General features: G+C 46.5%; 2 protein-coding genes across 2 annotated transcripts in view; both read right to left on the bottom strand.

Annotated features, from left to right (window-relative positions):
• The window catches only part of LOC146202200 (N-acetylated-alpha-linked acidic dipeptidase 2-like), a 38,353-nt gene extending 34,270 nt beyond the window's left edge, over nt 1–4,083 (bottom strand). The window contains exons 1-3 of the mRNA XM_084584244.1: nt 3,793–4,083; nt 751–1,173; nt 170–435 (exon numbers count right to left, since the gene is read on the bottom strand). Of these exons, the coding sequence (XP_084440370.1) occupies nt 170–435; nt 751–1,173; nt 3,793–4,083 (980 nt within the window). The remainder of the gene's footprint in view (nt 1–169; nt 436–750; nt 1,174–3,792) is intronic.
• A 6,790-nt stretch (nt 4,084–10,873) lies between these two features.
• On the bottom strand, nt 10,874–18,331 carry LOC146202199 (uncharacterized). The gene is made up of 3 exons (XM_084584240.1): nt 18,181–18,331; nt 11,399–11,533; nt 10,874–11,164 (listed from the first exon to the last, which is right to left on the bottom strand). The coding sequence occupies exons 1-3, from the start codon at nt 18,316–18,318 to the stop codon at nt 10,925–10,927; spliced, it is 513 nt and encodes a 170-aa protein (XP_084440366.1). The 5' UTR covers nt 18,319–18,331; the 3' UTR covers nt 10,874–10,924.
• Nucleotides 18,332–25,556: the final 7,225 nt, after the last annotated feature.

Genomic DNA, 25,556 nt, shown 5'->3' with positions numbered 1-25,556 from the left:
AGTCTCCATCTTTTGAATCCCCACAATTGTCCAGATGCACAATGCGCGTACTATCTGCCACCTCACTATACTATCACCTCTTCCCGCCACTTCCTTGCATTTTATCGACACGTATGCTTTGCAGGAATGCGACGGCGTGCGTAAAACCCTTATCCGGTGTCTGCTTTACTTGAGGATGGTACGCAGGGACACTTCGGTGGGCAGGTCGACCTTGTACAGCTCGTTGAAGGCTTCGCTGCCGAGTCGAGGCGAATGGCTCAGCCGCTGCAGCAGGTTGAGGTGCTCCTGCATCTTCTTGTCCAGACGGGTCTGCCACGATGCGTAGAAGACGAGGATGGCCAGCAGTACCACAGCCAGCGTCACCACAAACACCCAGGTCATGATCCACTCGAGCAGGTTGTGCCGCTCCTTGCGGTACTGACGCGCTGCCATCACCTGCACATGCGAGCCTTGTTCACGCTGCCGTGCATACGCATCCTAGGTATCAGAAGCTGCTTCAGACCAAACTGAGTTTCACCGTATTGGTATGGCCATTACTGCAAAATTATAGCGCAACACAAGACATGGACGAGGAAGGGGCAGAAGACAAAAGTAACACGCGTGGGGACACGCCCCGATGTTTCCTGTTCTCCACACGTCTGTCTTGTATCGCGGTAGATTTTTCATGTCTGCTTTCGGAAGCCATGACCGACTGGCCCAAGCGGGAGCAGTGAAGCGTTCACGCGTTACGTCGAAGCAAAGATGACAGACCTGGCGGTCGGTCATGAAGGGCCAAGAAGGGGATCGTGACCCCGACCGCGGCGACAGTGGGCTTATGGCTCCGGACATGCGTCGGGCCATCATCGGTGGGCCGCCAGGGTACAACTGGCGCGATGGTGACTGCGGAGACAGTATGGGTGACATGGGGATCCGGGGCCGCGAGCTTGTCGGGGACATGGCGTATTGCGGCCGCATCGGCATCGGTGACACCGGGGCGCGCATGAACTGCTGCCCAGGAGGGGTCGCCATACCCGCGATAGGCGACATCGCGCCCGCGGACGGAGACATGGCCGGCCGCTCGGCGGAGCGCTGCCAGCGAGGACGCTCCTCTTCTTCGCGCTCTAGTCGCTCCAGTCTCTCCATTCGTTCCATGCGCTCACGCTCCCGCTCCAGCCGGTCGGGTGATATAGGTTCCTGCAGAAGGGCGCCAGTTAGCACAACTGCAAGCTTTGTGCACTGAACGCGGCGCATTACAGCCTTCGCTGCTCAAGTGGGCCGGGTCGTTTGTATAACGGCCCACGTAAAAATATAAAAAAGGTGGCCAATCATCAAACAAATATAAGCGAATGAGAGGCTCATTATGAGATTTACACGAATGGAGCCACCAGCCTCTCACACCACAGAAAGAATAGGATATTTGTTTTGGTGTTGACAACTCTGAAATTTCACAGATTTACATTATTATTTCGCGTTATTAAACAAAAAAATATCCCCTGCGCGTTCCTTGGTGTCAGTGGCTGTTTGGTTCCGCCCTATGCAACGTATACGATCAAATTAGTTTGGCATATTAAAACATAAACGAGTGCCAGCCCATGAGCAAAAGCACAATGTCGTCTTTTTCCCTAGTCTTTGTGCTGGTGAGTTTCAACATGAAAGCCTTTTATGTGCCGACCAAGAAAGATGGTCCGCCACACACCGGTGGTTTGGCATACATGCTCAGTGTTTTCCAAACGAGTTTTGTCATAAAAAATCCCCAAGTGCCACGTTCAAGTCAACGAACTTGAAACACTTATTGATACCAAAACGTGTGGTAATAAAAAGGCGGTCCAGGTGTGAAGCGCGCTGAAAGGGCCGGGTCGGTGCTGGCGAGGCAAATCGCAGAGACGGCGGTCAATAAGCAAAGCACGAGCAAGTACCAACGGTTTGCGCAGAGAGTTTGGAGAGACAGCTCATTACTTGTTCGGCCAGTGTGCAAGTACTTACATGCAGGACCAAGTGCACTGATAGGCTTTCGAATGTGTTCGTGCGTCATGGTAATAATTCATTCGTAGTACGCGACGTGTGTGAAGGACCGGAGCAGGAATAGCCCATAGCGAGCGCTATAGTGTCCTGTCCGGTGGTTTCAGTACGTCCGCGATATGATGCTGCACGTTTAGTAGTATGAGGTGATCAGAATGACAACAATGCCATGAGTGGAACCGCAAGAAAATGCTAGGTAAAAATTTGGCCAGCATGGCGAGGACGTTACCGTTGGCCACCTATAACTGTGGACGACGCGTGCGAACGGTATCGTATTATTTATTATTGCGTGATTGTTTTTGCATAAGCGTAAATATTGTACACGGTTCTACATATGTCTTCCCTCGCTATCGACCCTATATGTGTTTTCCATTATTTTTTCACTGGATTTTTACTTTCGCCAGCCGCAGATCAAGGTTCTATGGCCGATAATGTCGCAACGGGCTCTGATATCGTTTCCTTACGTTTTTTGTTTCATTATCAACCACCACTACTGCTATTAAATTTAATATGTATCATTTTTTAATTGTAGCTGTGCTTTGACTGAGGGCCTTTATTGATGTCCCGTAATGAATAGGTGAAAACAGTTGTGCGGAAGCGCAGTATGTGTCTACTTGTATTGTATGGTCTCAGCGGCACAGTGACTTAGCCTGTTCTACATGCAAAAATTAGCTCAACAAGAGACATGTTCGATGCCTGTATATGTAGTGAAGCATACTTAAAACAAGATTCAAGTATCAAGGAAATATAGTTGTTACAGTCGGTTTGTGACAAAAACAAAGAAATAACAAACTTCAGACCATTTAATGACGGGAAAGTAGCTTACAATGTATATTTTCTTGCAGGAAGCAATCAATCAGTCAGCTTTGACTGTTTCATGGCATGTTTAGTTCACATCTCCCTGCGGGTTGCCGGAGGCACTCTAACTCTTGTAAAGCATCTTTTGCATCTTCCCTATCGGCGCATCGGCGCAGGTGACAGCTAAAAGGAAAAGCCTCGTTAATGAAATTTTCATTTTCGTGGATGCATTGTCAACATGCAAGAATTCTTCAGTCTTGACACGCCGCCATCATCATTACATAGGTGGCAGCTTCGCAAATCTTCGCGTTACTGGCACTTCGAAAAAAAGGCCGCGTTCCAGGATAAATTCCTGATGCGAAATCCGGTGAGCTTGCAGGAGCGAGGAAACAGTGAAGGCGGAAATTAAAAAAAGAAAACCTTGCTGGCAATGCGGGAGCTTTCGCATTGTGAGCGCGGTTCGGATAACAGAATTGTTATAAGCTGTTTATTTAACCATAGCAATCATTGAAAAGCTGACGGTGCCGCGGTAGTTCATTGCTACTCGGATATAGTTTTCTAAGTGGTATTGCTAAAGGGGGGTTTTACTGCGTATACACGCACTCAGTATGATAATGCACCGCGCTCGTGTATCCAACGGATTGGTCTTGCAGGTAAAGTCGGTCATGGGTTGCTCCTGTTAACGGCGATACAACAAAGCTTGCATGTTGAACAACGGGGGCATGGTTTCCCCGCGTAGCGTGACGTACAAAGAGGCTTCAATGTTTGCTCCATGCTATCTGGCGCAAACAAATAGCACACAAAAACATAAAGCTAACCGCAGTGCTTCGACCGGTCATGTATCGCGCTTGTCTGCGAACGGGATTTGTGCGTCGATGCAAGCCTCAGCAGCATTGCTTAGAGGAAGCCATGGCCTCCAGCGCATTCGCGGGAGCCTAAATCGCGCGTTATAAGCCATCGGGTGGCGTGCGAAAGGTGAGAGGGCGCACAACGTACCGAGTATCTCGGCTGCAGGGGCAGAGGCGCCGGCTGCGGCGCCGGGGGCGCCGGCGGTCGGTTGTCCTCGTCGAGCACCTCGACGTTGAGCAGCATGACGGAGCAGTCACCGGGAGCCGCCGAGTCGTAGCTGAGCTGCTTGGGCGGGCTGGTGGCCGACCGGGTGGCGTACACCGGCCTCTCTTCTTCGGGGGGGTAGCCACTGGCGGTCGGGCTTAGCCGCTCGGCGCTCTGGTTGCCCATGATCTGCGAGTGCACCCGCACCAGGCGCCTCCTGGCCCATGGCAACATGACTGGTGCTGCTGCCGACTCTCGCCGCGGTCTCTAGGTCGCTCCAAGTCCTGGCTGTACCGTCGCCTGGACCCTTTGCCGTGCGGGGTTTTCTCTTTGACGCGGCGCTCTGGCGCAAGAAGAGGGGCGCGTGGGCCACGCGCTGCGCCTGCGGTTTGGGCTGCTGCTGCTGTTGCTGCTGCTGCTGCTGCTGCTTCCGCAGCGTGATCGGCCGTAAAATGCCCCCCTGCGCTGGCTTTTGCGGGTATTTTTAATGCAGAAATGAATAGGGGTTTGACGGCAAGCTTTAATCATCTCTTAAATTGCGTCTGCTCTTTGTGGAAACGCTACTGCGTCCGAAATCCTCAACTCAACTGAATGGCTTTAAAAGTGTACGCTGTTCGCATGGCCACGCAGAGCGTATGCTCTTTGTACGTGAATAAGACGACCGGTCGTACATATGGTGAACTTTGAAGAAAACGTCGCGAAGAAGAGGAAGATGTAGAGCAGACGGTCAAGCAGAAGATAGCTTCCATACAATACAGGGCCTTACGTTTTTGCTATGTGGGTTTAACGCCTCCATGTTGCAAGTCGGACTGGGGTAGCCGCCGTATTGTGGTGCTTTTTCGGCAGGCAGCATTCGGTAGGAATGCATTTCCGGATTCCCATACCGGAATGGCCTGCGCACACATAAAAGATAAACACACGAAGAGAACAATGGGGATGGAAAAAGCGCAATTTAATAACGTGGCTGAATGGGGGTGCTTTGGTTGCGCCAATAAACGAGGCGATTTTTTTTTAAAGGTTTGCAAGTGTGTTTTTGTAGAAACTACGTGATATGCCTCTGTGTGGTCTGTGCAGGTGGATTGTACAGCAAGGTGTACGTTGTGCAAGCTTAATGATTACAAGTGTCAAGAAGCCACGCAGAAGGTCCAAAAGAAAGGGGGGGGGGGGTCAATTTCATCAAACGACAGAGACGGCACCTCCCAAGTTTCATTCTCGACGCCAGTCTGCAGCGACTGGAAGGAACGGGAAGGAGAACGGCAATAAACTCTTCCCTGCCTACTACCGCAGATAATAGGGTTTCTGCCCCGCACCAGACATGTGTGCTATCCTTTTCCCGATGCCTCTGTTTCTGCCTGGAACACTGGTAACACGCTCCTTGTCTGTGTCCCAGGAAATATGTAAATAAAGGAAGAAAAAGAAGACCTTAAGTCATCTTGCTTTAGCTGCACGCAAATACATTTATGTTTTGACCAGAAACGAGGGTTGGTCGCGTCTTCGCTGTATTGACAATATATCCAGCCCTAACGATCGTACGACACATATTCGAGCCCCCACAACCTTCCCAAAACGTGCGCGTATAAAATACCTGCGCCAGATTACAAGCACGAACTTATGTCACCATAACATTGCTGCAGTTAAGGACAGGCAGACGCCAGGAAGTATAGACAGGCTTCCTCTATCCCTGAAACCGCTGCTGTTTACTTGTCGGTCCCCTTACACTTGGGGTTTAGTGCACAACCCTGTGGTTACGCCACATAATACATAGTACCTTTCGGTGCCTTACCCGTGTCGGCAGAGGAAAACTGTAACGCAGCTTGCAGCTACCCGTGTCGCCACTTAGTGACAAAGGCTCAGAGTGTCAACACTGAGTTGGCCAAGAAGTACTCGGGGCATTAGTTTCCGGCACCGTTTTGCTTACAAAGTGAGCATTTGCATCAAATTGTACGTAATTGCTTCACCTTAATTGGTCTCGATGGTCTGTGGTGACGCTCCAACTGCCACGGATCCGCCACCATGGCACTCCAAAAGAAAACAATTTATTTATATACAATACCCTCATGGTACAGGTGTACGTTACAAAGGGGACAGACGGATACCTTAAACAAACTAATATATATATATATATATATATATATATATATATATATATATATATATATATATATATATATATATATATAAAACTTGAAAATAGTAAATAGTAAAAATTCGGATACAGTGAAGTCAAACTGAAGTCCGAATGCATCTTCATAGATGGCTAAATATTTTCAAGCGAAAAGCTTCACTGGGCTAGTCAACTCCGAGTCTCGCGTGTGCTCCGTCGTTAGAAACACATATTAAAGCCCCGCTTTAACCAATCTGTATGAACGTGCCTTAGTGGCCTACAGGGGTAATGTGAATGCAAGGGTCCTGGCAGGTTGAGTCTGACATAACCGTCCCATGTGAAACGAGAGACTCAAGTTGGCAGCTCCTGCCAGGGGACCACAGTCATGGACACGGACACGGCACACAGCAACGAGCGGTTAGACCTGGCGTAGTATTGCTTTCGCAATTAAAGCCACACCTGCGCATGCGCAAACCATGTGACGTCACAGGAGAGGCGCAGGTGGTCGGAGCCGCCGCCGCAACCACTGCCGCGACTCCGCCGGTTGACCTTTAGCCGGTGCCGGGCGATTTCACCGGGCTGTGTTTATGTCTATACAGAAGTGTAACGGTGATGATGATGTGGAATCGGAATAAAGTTTAATCTTATGTGATGTACGGCTGTAATCAATGTTTCACCATGATGATAAGCCATGGAATATCTATAAGGTGGAACCGTGAACAACAAGGTAAGCCACAACTATACGCCAAGGAACCACAAGCTAAGCCATGGCATCCCCGAAGCTTTTCGCTTGTGATATCCAGGCTTAACCAAGCTAAGCCACCACCAATATTTCCCTCTTTATAGTAAAGACATTTTTGGCAAAAATCGGTTGTAGTAAAGGGCGTCCGGCTGCGGCGACGACTTCCCATGAAATGATATCGCCGCACGCGTGCTACTTAAGATCGCGAGTAATTTGTTTTCGAAAAAAACAACAAAACAAAACAAAATACAAAACAAACACCCCTGAGTGTTTTTTTTTAATGGCTTTACCATCACGCTTAGCAGCATGCAGAAGAAGCCAATGTTACGGAAGCCTTGAAGCCGTGAGGGAAAGCATGCGGCGTGTAGGAAAAAAAAGTAAAATAAAGCTGTCTACAAACATGGAAAGAAGGTGGCGTTGTCGGAGACTAAAAGTGCAGCGCAAAATAGGGAAGGAAAGAAACGCCGAACATTTGCAGCACTGTGCAGCACGAAGAACGAGGCAGCGCTGGCGAGAACTGGAGGTGCGGTGTGTGCGGTTTTGCAGTGCTTGACTGCCACGCGCATTTCTCATCTGTAGCCTTTTAAAAGACAGAAACAGTAGAAGATGACGCCGTGTTAATGCAAGGCTTTGGGTTTCACATGAAATAAAACCTGGTTGTATTCATAGCCACGTTGCCGTCAGGCTTAACAGGTACGTACTTCCACAACATGTTAACAAAAAATCTTGTAACTGAAAAAAGAAAATGGCATGAAAAAATGATAAGATAGAGAGAGTCGGAAGGTAGTTTAGAGCGTCTGTTTCATTAAGAAACAAGTCGTGCTCAGTAGTAGCAGTTTAATCAGCAGACAACATCTTCACGACCATGTCATCACCAACGACTCATATAGTAAAAACCCTGATGTAGTAACAATTTTTTCTGGGCCCAGTGAGTTTACTATAGAGGGGTTCTGCTTATACGTTAAGCTCCCTGATTACTCTTCACAGACGTCGGCTCCTGTCATGAGGTGGCTGTAGGTTAAGTGTATTTATGTACCCGGAGTATTATGAGGTTTTCCTGTTATTCCAACATTTAAAGCAACTGTAAGTCTTCATTTGTCCAAAACCGCACTAAAAAAAAATAAACCTACTGTCCCCGACGCGTGATTCCGTTTTCTCAATGGTAGGGTCGTCCGAGCAACGTTACCTGCCGACAAATAGAGGAAATATTGTCAAGACGAATAAGAGCGCATTAAAAGGTCGTCATTCCCGTCGCTTTGGTAGCGTAATGAATTAGCACTACTCACCTCACCACTGAAGCACCTGTTCGAGTCATCTGAGTTCCATTTTTCTAAACTTTTTTTGTTCTTTTTTTCTTTTTACGATTCAAAATTTTCAAATAAATTACTAACACCTTTCCTGTAAGGTGTTCCCTTTTAGGTTGCACCTTTCCTGTGGTGTGTTCCCTTTTAGGTTGAATTATGTGGTGTTTTCGATTCTTATACAGCCGCAAAACTAGCCATGAAGAAAGGAAAGCCACGAGGTGGCGGTATGGCAACGGTTACAGTATGCAAGTACCTTCACCGTAATCATTTCTTGTCTTTAGTGAGCATATGTTACCTTTAGGTTGCGTTCAGAGACACCTGTCAGCAACAATCACCGTTTAACTCGATGAGGGGCAACCAGTGACGAGAAAGAAGTTGCGGAACCCTGCCGTTGAGAAGACAGAATTAAGCGCCCACAACTTCATCACTCATATGAAGGGTGGGGGGGGGGGGGGGAGCTTTAGTTGAATGTCGTGACCGTCTAGTGAATGCCCTGTATCACCTAACACTAATGACCTACAGACATATTGAAAACTGATTCCACATTCCTCTCGTCTTCTGATTTCTCTGACTTTGTTCCCTTTCTCATGTACAGAGCAGTATACAGGACATCACATAGTTAATCTCCCTGCCTTTCCGTTTCTGTTTCTCTTCCTCTATTCAGCATTAAATATTTCACCTAATTAATTGTTTATTTAATTCGCGTTCATGTGTGTCGATCGGGGAGTTACACGGGGCATTGTTTACGACACGCTCATTGTTTGTACGTGAACGGAGTCCACGCCACCAAGGGCAACTACATGCACCTAGAAGCGTCGACGGCATCAGTAACATTAATCAAACCTTCATACTTGCTGGCAAAGTTATACATTTTTCCGCCACACGCTGAACCTTCAGACAGAAGCCCGCCAGCCTGTTTCGGCTTATGCACGACGTTAATGGTAGTTTCTCTACGCAATAACAAAATCGGTCGACGTTACGGCTGCTGAAGGTGGCTTCTCCTCACCAATTACTGCAGTGCTAGAAAGTGGGCTTGGAAGGGAAGATAGTGGTAAGAAAGAACGCACGCACCCACGCACGCACGCACACACACACACACACACACACACACACACACACACACACACACACACACACACACACACACACACACACACACACACACACACACACACACACACACACACACACACACACACACACACACACACACACACACACACACACACACACACACACACACACACACACACACACACACACACACACACACACACACACACACACACACACACACACACACACACACACACACACACACACACACACACACACACACACACACACACGCACACACACACACACACACACACGCACGCACACACACACACACACACACACACACACACACGCACGCACACACGCACACACACACACGCACGCACACACACACGCACGCACACACACACGCACGCACACACACACACACGCACACAAACGCACGCACCCACGCACACACACACACACACACGCACACACGCGCGCACGCGCACACGCGCACACACACACACACACACACACACACACGCACACGCACACGCACACGCACACACACACACACACACACACACACACACACACACACACACACACACACACACACACACACACACACACACACACACACACACACACACACACACACACACACACACACACACACACACACACACACACACACACACACACACACACACACACACACACACACACACACACACACACACACACACACACACACACACACACACACACACACACACACACACACACACACACAGGGTGTCCCAGGTAACATGTTAAAAAATACTTATGCTTCTTTAGAAGAGAAATCACGTGAATGTTGTTAGTGTTTATCTAATCTTGCAGCATCATTTCTGCCTCCCACTGTTCCCCCAAGTGTCACTCGAAAGGTGTTTGGAATGCATGAAATGCACTGTATTGTATCGTATCACATCGTACTCGTATTGTATTGTATAAGTGTAAAGTACAGATCTTCTAGCTAATCTTCAACAAAAGTTTGTCATGGTCCTAATGCCTGTTTAAATGTTCCGTGCTTCTTACAGTGGTTTTATCTTTCGTTTCCAGTTGTATATGGTCATATCCGCAGTATTATGTACGTGTCTTTTCCATTTTTTTTTCTTCTGCTGTGACTTCCCAGCATAACGCGATTTTGTGAGGATGCACCGTTACATGTTGTCAAGTCCTGAATTCGTCACATTTTGCGTCATATATCCCAAAGTATGTGTATATTTCTGTTATCGCCTTGCAATGTGAGTGCCGCTTCAAGCTGTCACGAAAGAGAAACCTTCATCAGTCCGCTAATCGGCAGCCTTTTGTTGCTCGCTCCCAATTGTTTTATTTCGAGAAAAATGTGAAAAATAAAGCATTGCATCGCATTATATATGTATCGTATCGTATCGTATCGTACCGTATCGTATCGTATCCTATCGTACAGTATCTGATCGTATCGTATCACATTTTATAAATTATGGATCGTACGAAGACGTCGCCCGACCAGTGCATGTGCTTTTCCAGAATCCTAGCGTGCTCTGGTGCGTACGAGACAAAACCTTTAGCATCGCTTCTCTCGGCGAGAGGCTCAAGGGCTTCGCTAAAAGAGCGCAGAAGTAGCGACGTCGCCTTAAATTGCGAGCAGGATGCACCCCAGTTCACGTTATTTTCTGTGACTACACAAATTATCGCACCTACCTGCAGAAACAAAACGCGCAGAGGCGTTCGTACATTGCACTACTGAAGATTGAAGCTCCTGAAGTTTCTCAACCCTTGCTGGCGTACGTCTCGTTTGGGTAAACATTTTATTTTAGGCCGACTATAACCAAAAACAGCTGTACAACATCAGTTTCAAGATTCGGAGGCGTCCGTATCAGTTTCAGCAGACGCAGGTCTGTCTGTTACATGCGACGGAACGCTGTGACAGCGTTGCGGGGGCAGGCGGGTGGCATTAGCCCCAGCTGGCGTCAGACTGACCAAGAGGAATGCTTGGTCGAGCTCCTGGTTTGTGAAGATCAACGTCCCCAAAGTATTCATGGTGAACAGCATGGAAAGGACGAGCGCGGTCTTCAGCAACAGGCCGGTTAATATCTGCATTAGAAGAGGCGACAAGGTTGCGAAACAGCGCGTCAGAAATTTGCCCGAATTGTGACGGTGGCAGGTAGAGGTCCGCACAGGAGCCTTAACTGTCATTGCAAAGAACAGGCGAAACCCGTAAAACACGCCTGTAGTTACGAAATTTGTCTTTTTCGCTGCTAACCTCGCCTAGTAGACTCGTATAAAAAGCAACATGGTCGTAAAGCTTATCTGGAAACTTATACTAACCATTCGCGTGCAAGGTATATCCAGGGATTCACGTAGCATCAACAGCGGAAGGGACATTGGTAGAATCACATTGGCAGAAGCGATGACGCCAACAGGAACCAGAAAATACAGTGGGTGGGCGCGTATAGTAGATGCCTGTAACAAAATAGCAGACAGTTTGGTCTCTCGATACCTAACGAAAAGTTTGTTAGTGAGTCTCAATTTTCCACAATTTTTATGCTGGTAAAATCACAGAAAAACAAGAGAGGTATTCAGCTGCCCATGTTGATTCTTTGACCACATTTCGACCGACACGGAGGCTGACTGCGGAGAAACTTTCACCGTATGTTAGCGCGGGGAACGTACAATGGGTGCACGTTAAAAAAGAAAAAAAAAACAGTGGTGATTTGGCTATAATTAACCTTAGTTGAAGTGCGGATTAAAGCAACGGCGGAAGCTTGTTTTGCCTGCTACATTATTTCCCTGTCACGCCCTATCAGTGTAAGGGGCTACATTATTGGGGACCCTTAAGCTTATCCCTTATGGGTATGACGCGAGAGCGTAAGCTACCAGCTCACATATAAGTCACGCTTCAACCAAGCCGTATATGGACGTGCCTGTGCGTCGTACGGGTAACGAGAATGCAAACGGTTCTGGCAAGCTGACTCTGATATCACCCTCCCGCATGGAAGGAGCGACCCGAGTTGGCAGCTCCCCCCCGTGGCATAGGGGTAACGTGAATTCAAACGTCATGGCAGCCTGATTTTTTTTTTTTTTTTTTTTTTTTTTTTTATGGGGAGACCGTAGCTACGCCTCTTCACGGCGTAGCTGCGGCCACAAGAGGTATCGCTTTGACTGTGGTAGTGTTGCTTTCACATTAAAAAAAAAATAAAATCAGCATCAAGGAGTAGCTATACCTCCATTGGTCTGCTGTGGAACATGACGCATTTGCGACGCTGCAGAGATGTTCTCATTTTTTTTTTTCAAAGGCGGAAGGAAGGGCGAAGGGCGCTCGATGAAAAGGGACATTAAGTTTCTGCTGGAGTGAGAAGGAAATGGGGGCAATCAGGAGTGTTACGAGAAAGGTGAGCGAGGCTGGGTGCTAATTAGTCGGCTTTCAAGAGAGGAGCACATATCCACATACCGAGATATACAGGCCTGCATAAGAGTTAGTGTCACTTTTGTCAGCGTGATAATGATTTTGTGTCTATAGCTAAAGCGTGTAGCCATTTTTGTCTGTTATGTACTAGAAACAATTATCATTATTAACATCGTCATCAGCCTGAGTACATCGACTGTAGGGAAAATGCCTCTCCCATATCAGGACCTGCAATTCAAATTTATTAATGTAACAGAAGAACCCAGGCAACAATACATGATCAGTACGTGACAGCTGGTCTTGACCAGGGAGACCTTGTATCATCGAATAAAGTTGGTTAAGCAAGTCCCTCAGTCAGTGAAAGCCAATGGCGTCGTTAACTGGCGATGCTGCCTAAGTAGCTTCGACCAACCTTCCTGACTTAAAATAAACATTTCATCTTCATCTCTAATCAATTCGTGAGTGCTCGTGGGAAGGCTGACTACCGAGAAGGGATATTGATATAAAAACCCCTTTATGCCCCCTTAGAGTTACACAAAAATTTATATGGCAACTTTACGTAGCCTTGAAAGATTATGAATAGTACGCCATTAATTGGAGAGATAGCAGTCACGTAGGCACTGCGTATCCAAGATGCTAAAGCGGGACGAGTAAAAACACTATAAATAACAACAGGGACTGCATAGTGGTCACGGTCCTCCAAAAGAAGCTAAAGAATATTAATCAGAAGGGGCGCCAAACAGAGCGACAGTCTCTCAGTGTTGTTATTCAATGCGTGATTTCCAGAACTATTAAATGTGAAACATTTTTGGAATGCATCAGACGCAATAGTTAAAGGGAAATGTATCATATATCTCGAAGTTACTGATGGAACAGGATTGATGGGTAGATCCTATGCTAAGGGTCTACCCGCCGCAAGACCGGGCTGAATGCTCAGCTACCACAACAAAACTAGTAATTCAATAAACCTATCACTCTTTCTCTCTCTCTCTCTCTCTTGGTCGAGCAACTGAGGAGATGAATTGCAGCAGAATGCTCAGGAGCTCGACAAGTAGAGTATTGCAGTATATAGAGTTGAAAGTTAATACGAATAAGACTGGATTATGTTTGGACTCTGCTCAGGGCACAAGCGGATTCCCGAAAAAGTGATAAGGTGATGTTGGGATCGATGACCGCCTGCCTGCGGAAACTCCTACGTGCCCGCTCTCCTTACTTACTAGCATGCAGCACGCTTTGGACAAGGCATTATTGATGAAAGCAACAGGTGGTGGCCATCCAAAACAACAACTCTGAAAACATGGGCCTTGGATCCCGATACATATTAAGTGCGACGAAATGCATGAGTTTATGTTATCTGATTCGGAAAAAGAAGTTTCAAGCAGGCAAATATTTATCAAAATATTATGTTAGTGCATTTATCCTAGTCGGGTAGTAACAACACACCGGCATCAGGGCAAAGAAACTGGCAAAAGGACTGAATTGAACGCATTTGGCAGCCACTCTCAGCTTATGAGCAGCAGCACTTAGCGACGCTGTCCCTCCAAAAGTACGTGGCAACTGCATCGCACAAGTTTTAGCCTACTAGGCCGGCAAACAAAAATAAAAAAAAAACATGAAGATTGAATACGAACAGCTCAGCAAATGATGGAAAAGTAAAAGCGGTAAATATGACGACAAGAGACAGACAAGGAAAGCACTGTGAATTAGAAAAGAAATGCGATCGAGAATGTTTTAACTGAACTGACAAAGAAGAGATTGACTAGTGCAGGAAATATAATACGAAAAGTAGGCACGCAAATTAGAATCCCTCTTGATGCATTCTATTTGGCGACATTTCAAGCTTAAATAATTGAACAATATAAAGGTGTACAAAAGCAGCCAAGAGGTTCAGAGTGTTAGCAATGCTGCTATTTTCCAATGACTAGCATGGCGCATCTTCAATGTCTATATCTGTCACCGCATGTGTTGGCACACCAAAACGTCGTTATTGCTCAGACACGCAAGCCCAGCTTTTACAAACGTTTGCGTTCGCATAAATAACAAGCGCGCAGAGTTCGTGCATATGGATTTAGGAACAATACATTGTCAATCAGCTACATTTGTTGGCCGCTAGTAGCGAACAGTGAGTAACTCGTAGCGAATATTTTCATCCGCTGTAACTGAGATAAAACTGAACAGTAAGATGAGATGGTGCGCAAACATGTTGACAGTAATGGCTAACTCGTTCCTCGCGCCGAATACCATGCAGACTAGATTCTAACAACAAGAGCTAGTTGCGAGTACAAAAACGAAAACTGATTCGCAGCCTGGGCTATGTTCACTTCCTCGCTGCTCCTAGTATTGCGCTTGTTGCGCAACTTGCAGGAATAGCGTAGCCGTGGCCGGTGGAAGAGAGATGAAATTGGAATCGTTGAGGGTAAGCGTACGTTCGTCCTGCGGGGGACGTAACTAGAGAACGACAATGCTAACACGAGTTAAGCAAGTGTTAGAGTTCTTTATACTTCGAGTTACGAAATTACAAATATAAATACAGATAGAACCTGCGGCCATCTTATGGCTGCATGCTTACAACTTCATCTGAATGCGGCAAGGGGAGAGACTAGTCTGCTAACTTCTAGAGCGGCTGCAGGCCCCATATATAAGAACTTTATTCTAAACCCGAAATTTCGGATTGATCAGCTCTCCAGCTGTGCAAGTGATATGACTGAAGAGCTTAGGACGGGCGTAAGGCATGTGCGCCATGGTAAAGACGATGTCAACCGAAGGGTCACATACTATGCGCACAACCACGGGAACCATGAGGTCATTGAGAGTGTCGTTGCCGATGAACTCAGAGAGGAAGGCGGCCAGGGCGCAGAGAAGCATCTGTGCCGAGTGCGAAGACCGACCCTCCCAGAACTGCGGACCGATCCAGTCGAACAGCACACTGACGACGTTGCGCTCCTTGGTAGAGAAAAACAACGCACCTCAGTTATGAACTCAGACCACATACTAGCAGATACTACGAAGGGACCTTTGAAGAAATGCTTTCTCACTCAGCCTCTAATATTAACGGAAAGGCGAGTTTATGCGACTGCAAGTTTCGCTCTCTGTTTACAATGACGCTGAAAGGGTTTTAGTTACCGTTGGTTAAGGTGTTAGTGAGAGACCGGAAAGCGTGGCGTGATATGGTCCATAGGGTCACGAAGAGTCGGACACGACTGAACTGAACTGAACTGAACTGAAGGTGACAACCTTCACGCCTGTAGTAGGGCAGTAGAGCTCTAATGAGGCTGGAACTGACTGGTGCTCAGCGAATGTACTAAAATATTGAAAAGAAAATGCGACAGATTTGGCAGTATTTGGCCTGTAACTTCAGTGACGCATTTCCATGTAGAAGAAAAGCATTTGAGCACGAAATATTTGTGTTCACGGAACTGAAGGTTCTGGGGATGTCTAATCGCTTATCGGAGCCCCGAAAAGCCTTTCGAAGTAGGAGGAGTGCAAGTAGTAAGCTTTAGTGTAGTAATAAGCGACAGTGGATCAACTGTCACTCAAAAAAGCTCTCTACGCGAAATAACAATGTAGTTAATGAACCGTGAAATTCTAAAATGTCAATATGTCCATTCTTCTCAAGGGTATGGGAGCGAGCACGGCTTTCAAACGAAGGCCTCATTATGATAACGCCGAATATATCCATTGGGTGGTAGAGTGTTAACTCTCGCTCTTCTTCGGCAGGCATTTGACAAATAGCAACGGTTGTGGCCATAATTTCGTCAGTGTGGAGGTGTAGAAGAGCACTGCCTGTCCCGCAGCAGTTTTTGTGTAATAATCTAATTTGTTTAACTAGACCCTTATAAACTTTTATTAAGGCCCTTTTTCCTGCAACAGTTCGTGAACTCGGTAATTTGAAAAAAGAGGAAAAATTTCTTGAAACTAATTAAGGTTCCCCTTTAGCTATATTTTACTCTAAAAATTATCAGAAGAAGGAAAATTCCCGAAAGCGACATAACTGACGTGCTGTGTTTTGAAGCACTGAGCAATCATATTTTGGAGTTTTGGTATGAGATCTCGTCGTTTTGACCCAGTCCACACGGTCTTTATGTCCCAAGTGTTCTCGTTTTTTTTTTTTTTTTTTCAACGCGTATTACTCTAGTGTTCTCCGTAGTTTGACGAATACTTTCTGAAAGTGCGGACGAAATCTATCTGAGCATTTTCAATCATCACATCAATTCGCAATCAGACTGACCCTAAGGTCCAGTCAGAAATATATATATATATATATATATATATATATATATATATATATATATATATATATATATATATATATATATATATATATATATATATATATATTTATATATCATCAGCCTGACTATACCCACTGCAGGGCGAAGGCCTCTCCCATATTTCTCCAATCATCCCGGTTCTGTGCTAGCTGCATCCACTTGACCCCTGCAAACTTTATTTATATATATATATATATATATATATATATATATATATATATATATCGCAACATTTAAAAAAAGAAAAAAAACGAGAGATGGTTCAACTTTGCATCATGCAAAATCTTCCACATCCCGACTTTTCATCCACATGTAAGAACTTTCCGAACGGATGGCCTAAGTCGGCTTTGAATGTGGGTCAACTCACTTCTCGAATAGGGCAAAGTCAATTTTAAGGGTGGACCAAGTTCATTTTGGGAGTGAACCAAGCTGGTTTTGAACGCGGATCAACTCTGTTCTCGAATTGAGCAAAGTCAGGTTGGGAGGGGGCCACTCTAATTTCGTAAGCTCAAACTGTGTGTTGACCAAGTTCATTTTTGGAATGAGCCGAGCCTGTTTTCAGACGAGCCCAACTAGACTTCTTAAAGCTCAAATTCGGCCAAGGTCACGCCAAAATCAAATTTCAGGTAGGCCGTGGTATGTCCTAGACATTCTTCACGTGCTATGCCATATGCTTCCATTATTACACTGCCATTAACCTTAACTGAGTCTAGCTCAGGCTTCGTTTTGTGTTCTTCACGGCAGACTGCCGAAATCGCTGGGGGTAAACTTGAAGCGCTTTCGCAGTAAAAACTCGCTTCGCCGGAGCTCGAATGAAGCTTTGTCGTGGACTAGGTATAAGAGTATATACTCATCGAAAATGTCTTTAAAACAAGAATATAATAGAAAAGGGCTGAACAGTACTGTCATAAAACACAGAAGGTCGTTCGCATAGCTGGCACCACAACACGCGCTTTACTCTACTGGCAGCATTTCATCACAGTGTACTGAGAGAAAGAAAAAAAAGTTTAAACCAGAACAATGTAAAGTAGTAAAACTGGTGAATCATAACATGGGATTTGTGAGTGCTCTTGTGCCACAACAGCGCTTATTCCGCCATAAAATCCCTCAATCACAACCATGATTTGTTTATTCTTCGCGTCATCAATATGTCGCAATCGCGTTCGAACAAAAAGTTCGAGCACACGATGACGGCGTCGGTGGTGGAATGCGAAACGCTCCCATTTGAAGCGCTGAACGTCCCTCGAAAGCTTGCACAAAATACGTTCGGTCACACTGGAAAGTGCGCTCGCTGCAAGAATACATGCATATAAAGTCGACTTAACCAAGGCGCTTCGCGCAGGGCAGGGCCTAAATAGCGATGTTTCGCCGCAGGAATTCTGTAACCGCACCCAGACATATGACGCGCAACGAGCGGTGCACGAGCGACTCACTTCGGCGAGCTTTGTGAGCGACGATACCGTGCCGTAGGTGACGACAACGGCCCAGGGCATGCGCGTCCGGATGAGTTCCCACGATGCCAGCCTTCGGGGCCCCAGCGGCCGCGTGCCGACTGCCGGCAGCATGGTCATCACGATGGTCGAGATGCTCAGCAACAGCAACGGCGCCTCCATGTATCTGCGCATACGTGCCGATTGGGGACGTTTAGCACATTGCTACAGGCTTAGTGTCTAATCTCTTAATTTGGGTCTACGTGCTTTACGTGGTCGCGTGACGTACTCGGCCATGTCACCTGCCACCTGCCAGAGACACGTCCGTGATGTTTCGCTCGCAATGCCGGCCGCATTTTCCGAAGAACGGGCCGTTTACCGCTGTCGGGTTAAAAAGCAACGGACACCAATGGTACAAACGCAACCCCTGGAAAATTATGCGTGGTCTGTTTTAGCGGCAGAGAGGGGCTACAGAGCAGTAGAGATATATACAGAATGCACATGACCCACGTTCAAGCAAATTCTATGCTTAAAGGCTTAAAACCACACCATGATGGTTATAGTAACAACTGGTTAGCCCACATGAATGTCAATCAGTGGTGTTGGTGACGCATAACAGACACGAAACATTATGCGCGAGGTGCAATCAAGAGTGAGTTTTTTAACGTACAAAGATTTTTAATGCGGCAGCGTTGAAGGCCCCCGTTTTGTAGAAAATACGGCGCAGGAGGTGTCGATGTCGGCGTTGGTGTTGTGAACGAAAACTCGCAGGCATGGCTCGACCATTTGGCAGCTGAGAGGGGTCATGGCCGTGCACTGACAGGTCGTTGGGTGGTGTGACGTCAAAAGAACACATGACAAGGCTGAATTGGAAAGCGCTGCCACCTCGGGTTTCGTCTTTCCAGATGGGAGGGTGAGATGGAGTACAGACCTCCAGGATTCTTCGATCCTGAGACAGACACGCTTGAGACAGAACGTGCTTGCGTGGCCTAGTGCCATACGACTCGGTTAAGCCGTGGCTTCATATCTATGTCGAGTGGTCTTTAGCAGATAATGTGGTAGCTTAGACTACATGCTAATGAGCATGTGTGAGATAATAGAGGTACGGATTAAAGACCACTCAATACGCGAGTAGCAAAACATGAATGGACGCGAACGAGAATCAACAATCGGAGCGGCGGCAAACGGGGTGAGTGATTAACTGTGTCGCGCCATACATATTAAGGGCTAAGTGCACACCCAATTATAAAAAAAATGGAAACTATATGATAAATATCGGTGCGGTCAATGTGCAGATGGATTGTACAGTAAAGCGGACATTATGGTCAATTATTAGACGACTAAATAGCAAACTGAAATAAAGAACTTATTCTTTCTTTAAATATTTCATCTAGAGGTCCCAAACTGTAAACTAGATGAGGAGCTTTGCGAATGAGGATATGGCTAATAATAAACACCTGGTATTAGGTGTTCACAATACTCTTAAGGAGCTAACGGAAGTATGCAGATTAGCCCAGCAGGAGGGGCTGTCCAAAGCTGAAGCAGCAAGACTCATAATGTGGCGGATAGGGATCCGACATGGACCCACATATACCCCAGTATGCAGGCTCCCACTGATATACTACGAAACCTGAGGATAGACCAAATACCCCAAAACATGTACCCAGGGAACAACGAAAAAGACGAAAATCGACGTCATGAGCCCTACACAAACACTAGTCGAATCTTCAGGGGATAGCAAATATCGATGACGCAAAAAACCCTCCGAGGGATACCTTTTCAATACGCATAGTAGATAACAGAGGTCGTGGCTACTCGTCGGCAACCATCACGTGTAAACACGCAGATGAGTCTGTAGAGGTAGCCGTAGCTTTGGTCATTAGTGGAACCACGACAAGGATCATATTTAGAGATTTTAAAATCGCAGCTATAAACTTTGACAGTAGAAAAATTCAGACCTAATTTTCAAATTCTCTACTTAAACGTTCGCCATCTCATCCTCAGGTTTCCTGACTATGCGCCTCAGAAAACGGTCGCGCCGTCCGCGACGGCCGGCGGCGCGACGAGGCGTAACTGAATGGCGATGAAAAAACAATTATCTCGTCACGCATGAGAGTTATAGATAAGCTTTCCGGTACATAGGCTCAAAACCCCTTAAAATTTACTTTAGTAGAGTTTCATCAGTGTGCTTTAAATATTCTGTTTGTCCTGGCCCCTGGACAACGAAATATGGTAGCATGGAGTCTATGAGTAAGCCATGAAAAATATCTCGCTTGAACTTACTTTATCCCTCAGCGCTCCTCTAATTTACAGTATATCGGCAAGCTTTCAAAGTTTTAGGTTGCGAGATGTTCTAGCTCTAAGAAAATGTAAAGTATTTTACATTTGAACGGAGTGAAAAGCTTCCTACGCTGTTTTTCTGTTCAACATGCGTTCTCTGCATTGGTCAGAAGCGTGTGTCGCCCTCTCTCGACCTGTTTGACCAGGCGCACGTCAGCTCTTCGGTTGGTTATTGGTTCTGCCGTATGAATGCGCACTTTTATCAAAAGTGCCCACATCAGAACGTGGCTACAACCGCGGACTGATACATGAAAGCGCGTTTTTCTTGACTAGGACATTTCTTACTGCAAGCGCTTACACGGTGTGAGCGCATGGGGATGAATGATAGTGGGATAGCGTGCGCTGCACATTAACCATGCAAAGCAATCAAGCTTCCAAGTAGCAAGTAGGAAAATAATGGCTTCCCAGATGCTCATACTAAAAGCTCCCACAACTATGCTTATGGTTCTAGCACATTGCACTGCAGATATATTAACGACGTATATAATAACTGCATTTTAACGCTGTTATTAGCCTCAGTATCAGTTAGCTCTGCAAAAATTTCGCCGATGTCGTGAAAATGCAGTACAGACGTTGAGGTGAATGCTTAAAGTGTTTCGGTGTTGTAGGCTTCAAACATGCTGCTGACTCTTTTTTGCTCTGTGCACTTGTTACTTGTTGACTGTGTGCTGTTTCCATGAGGACTGTGTACAGTCCTCATGGCAACACGATGCATTTGTCCCAGCCATGCCGTACATCTCATCGCCTTCACAATCACAACAGCTTCACACGCCTTTTCGGTCATACCAAAGCATTTAACTTGTCTGCCTTCCCACGTGCCATAAGCCTCTGGAATAACCTTTATGACGACGTTACTAATATCAGTGATACTGCAGCGTTCAGAGAAATAATAGCTGACATAATTGCTTCATATTTGGTCTATGCGCTTTTAGAAACAATATCTTTTTGACATTGTATAAAATCCACATTATTACCCTCTTGTTAGCTTCGACTGATACTTGCGTTTTGTCCTATGTACCCTTATTCTAAAATTTTTTAAATTGTTTCTTTCCGTTTAGTGCTTTGTGCTCAGTACTATCTAGTAACCATTATGTAAAGTTTTCTTTTATTTGTTGTATTGGCTCTTACATTTTGTTACTTCATTTGTATGCCCAAATCACACAATACTGCTATTCACAAGGAGCCTGTGAGTTATTTGAATAAATAAACGTCCCAGAGATTACAAATTATGAGCACGAACTATGTAGACAATGATCTTTGGCCTATACAAGGCAGAATTTCGCTATGACAAACAGAACAGGTTGTACTGTCAAGAGCTACGGGGCGACCGGTTGCAGGGCAGTAAGAGAAGGGCGGGGGAGAAGGGGGGGGTGGGAGGGGGAGGGCGGTCGTCCTGTAAATTTGCCTTCTGCCTTTCTTCATTGCGCCTTTTTCTTCTCTTTGAGGCGTAAAGCAGAAAGTGGTTCCTTTTTTAGTGCCCTGCCGGATTCGGGCTCAGCTGCCCTGCCCACATTCATGTGTCATCGGTGGCATGACGTTTGCCAGCTCGCGACAAGCACGGAGCGTGGTGAACCTGCTCCATTCCATGAACTTGCTCAAAAATTATCTCCCCTTTTCTCCCTGTCCAGAATGGCAGAAGAACGCAACTTCCGACGCAGAAGAACCACAAAGTTGGTGCCTCTGCCAAACTGGTCGGGAAAGCTCTCTGTGTGAACGCCTTGTCGCCAGGATCTCATAAAATTTTAACCTACTTGTTCCTTCTACCAGCCGCTCACCAGTTTGATTTTCTCTACCACTTCCTTACTATCCATTTATTTAGGCCGCCCAGCTAGGGTGCTTCAGATGTTAGAAATCAGATATTGGGGTTGGCAAACGTATTTTCCTTCCGTTTTTTGATATCTAATAATTACCCCTCACAGTAACAACCCAACCGCTCTTCTGTCAGTCGTGGCGAAAGTATAACTATAGTGCACTGGTATAAACAACTCAATACAAACAAACTAACAATACAAACATCTCCAAACATCATATCAGAGCTTTTAAATAGGATCAGTATACATTCTCAGTAGTCATACTGTGTTCAACCCCCGCCATTATGCAAGATGTAGAGGTAATCGGGGAAGTGCGATGCAGTTACCATAGGATGGTGAGGTCCCGAATTAGTCTAAATCTGAAGAAGGAACGCAACAATTAGTAAGAAAGCCGTCCATCAACGAATTAGCGGTGAAGGGGAGGGAAGAGTTCAGGATCTCGCTACAGAATAGATATTCAGCTCCGAAGACGGCGACATTACCCTAGAAGCAATAAACAATAATTTCAGAGATATCATTACTGAGCGCGCTGTAGAAGTAGGCGATAGGATAGTAAGAGAGGATACCGGTAAGCGGTCTAAGGAGACGAACGATTTGATTAAGAAACGCCAGAGTATGAAAGCTTCCAATCCAACAAACCAGATAGAATTGGCAGAGATATCAAAGCTAATCAATAAGCGCAAAGTGGCCGATATAAGGAAGTATAACATGGAGAAAATTGGGCGTGCTGTAAAGAACGGGCGAAGCCTAAAAGCGGCGAAGAAGAAATTGGGCGTGGACAAAAATCAGATGTATGCACTAAGGGACAAGGCGGGCAACATCATCACGAATATGGACAAGATAGTCAAAGTAGCCGCGGAGTTCTATACTGATGTGTACAGTAGCCAAAGTAGTCAGGACCGTAATGAGAATGGTGGTAGGGATAAACAGTCAGACGTTCCACCAGTGACGAAGGACGAGGTTAAGAAAGCAATAGAAACTATGAAAAGGGGGAAAGCAGCTGGAGAGGATCAGATAACTATAGAGTTTTTGAAGGACAGGGGGGATATCGTGCTAGAAAAACTGACCACCCTGTATACGCAGTGCCTGGTGTCATCGACGGTACCGAAACAATGGAAGAACGCAAACATTATCCTCATTCATAAGAAAGGGGGCGCTAAGGACCTTAAAAATTACAGACCAATCAGCTTACTGTCTGTTACGTATAACGTATTTACTAAGGTAATCGCTAATAGAATCAGGACAATCTTATACTGCAATCAAGCAAGGGATCTGCGGTAGACGTAGCCGGTATAACAAGCAAAACTTTATTTATACATCAGGTAATGGCGCCCGTTTTCGCTCTGCTTGGCGTGGTCGCCTCCCGGCGGTCCGCCTGGTTAGCTTGCTGCTTGGGGCGCTGTCGTCAGTGGCGCCCATAACACCCCCCTTTCTTGAAAGGTTTGATCTCACAGGTCCAGGCGTTCTGGTCGCTTACAAACACGTCCACTTTTTGTGGTGTTCGTGTCCTGCAACGGTTGAAGGTGTCTTGCTGTACGTCTTGCTTGTCCTCTGTCGGTTTGTACAACGTAGGACCTTGGTTCTGATGTTGGCTGTGTTACCACGCCGTGTGATGCAGCTCCAGCGAGGATGCGCACCGCTGTGCCTGGTGGTAAGCGCTCTCGGCTCCGTACCTTGTGCCGGGTGTCGTATGATCGTTTTGCACGAGCTCTGTAGGCTTCATTATTTTGTCTGAATTCGCTGTCGCCCCACTTCGGGGCTAGCAGCTTCGAAGTGGTTGGTACTGTGGTGTTCAGACGACGACCCATTAAGAGTTCTCCTGGTGAAAACCCTTCCCCGCTGGGTGTGGCCTTATAGGCAAACAGCGCTTCGTGTATGTTGGAAGACTCCCTCAAAAGCTGCTTTGCTGTCTGCCCAGCCCTCTCAGCCATACCGTTGCTCTGCGGGTAGTAAGGGCTTGAGGTTGTGTGTGAGGCTCCCCAGTGATGCACTAGTTCTTTGAACTCCGTGGAAGTGAACTGCGGCCCGTTGTCTGTGCGTATTGTCCGTGGAACACCGTACCGTGCAAACATTGGCTCCAAGACTAGGGCTATGTTTTTTGTAGCTGTCCTCGGCAGCTGTTCTAGCTCAAAAAATCGGGAGTAATAGTCTACTACTACAAAATACTCTTTCCCCTCCAGCGTGAAGAGATCCATGCCGACGTTGTCCCAAGGATGTGCTGGCAATGGGGTTAGAAGCCGGGGTTCTGTTTCTGGCTTTCTGTGCTCTCTGCAAGTTGGACACTTTTCCACGTAGTCTTCAATGTGCTTGCCTATGCCTGGCCACTATATGCATTATTTTGCCCTCGCTCGGCACCTCGTTGTGCCCAAGTGGCCTGCATGGAGTTTTTCCAGAACCTCTGCTCTGATGTCTGGCCTTTGAATAGCAGACCATCAACGAGCGAAATCTCACTAGCCACCTCGACGTACCTTTTCAGGTCAGGTGACAGCCCATGCACAGTTGGCCGTGATGTAATGCAGAAGGTAGCCACCCTGGAAAATGTTTCGTCTGACTGGATGCTTGCCTTGATTCTGTCCAGCATTTGGTTTGAAGCAGAGAGCTTTTCAAGTGCTAATTCTTCAAACTCGCCCACTGCACTCTCGAGAGTTCTTTCTTTGTCTGCTGGTTTCCCAGATAGCTTCCGGGACAGAAGGTCAGCTGTGTACAGCTTTTTGCCGGGACTGTGGGACATGGTGTAGTCGTACTCCAAAAGGCGCATCCTGAAACGTTGAAGGCGAGGACTCAGCTTGTCAAGTCGTTTAGTCGTCAGCAGCGGTATTAACGGCTTGTGGTCCGTTTGATCCCAGCAGGTATTTGCGGAAATGTTCGTAAGCCCATGTGATTGCTAGTGCCTCCTTTTCGATTTGGGCATATCTTTGTTCTGTATCCGTAAGGGAGCGTGATGCATATGCCACAGGCAGGAGCTTTTCGTGCGACTGCTGTAGAAGTACAGCCCTAAGACCATATGAGGAAGCATCCACAGACGCTGCGTGAGGCGAGTGAGCATCGTAGTGAGTGAGAATCGGCGTCCTGCTTAAAGCTTGCTCGAGTTTGTCAAAACTCTGCTGCTGAGCTGTGCTCCAGTGCCAGTCGGCGTCTTGGTGGAGCAAGTCTCTGAGATGCTTCGCGTAAAGTCAGCTAGCTCTGGAAGAAATTTCGCTAGGTGGTTTGCAGAGCCCAACAAAGACC

Source organism: Amblyomma maculatum, chromosome 1, assembly GCF_055883805.1.
Source record: "Amblyomma maculatum isolate TAMU_Amacu chromosome 1, ASM5588380v1, whole genome shotgun sequence".
NCBI lineage: Eukaryota > Metazoa > Arthropoda > Arachnida > Ixodida > Ixodidae > Amblyomma > Amblyomma maculatum.
The sequence above is the reverse complement of the archived record's forward strand: the minus strand, read 5'-3'. Positions and strand labels throughout refer to the sequence as shown.

What these genes read in the sequence shown, in the direction of transcription:
- LOC146202199 (XM_084584240.1), bottom strand. Translation starts at nt 18,318, where the DNA reads ATGACCATGCTGCCGGCAGTCGGCACGCGGCCGCTGGGGCCCCGAAGG. An exon ending in CGCTCACAAAGCTCGCCGAA is followed by an intron (nt 11,534 to 18,180) that starts GTGAGTCGCTCG and finishes ATTTTGTTACAG; the next exon opens with GCATCTACTATACGCGCCCA. An exon ending in ATATACCTTGCACGCGAATG is followed by an intron (nt 11,165 to 11,398) that starts GTTAGTATAAGT and finishes CTTCTAATGCAG; the next exon opens with ATATTAACCGGCCTGTTGCT.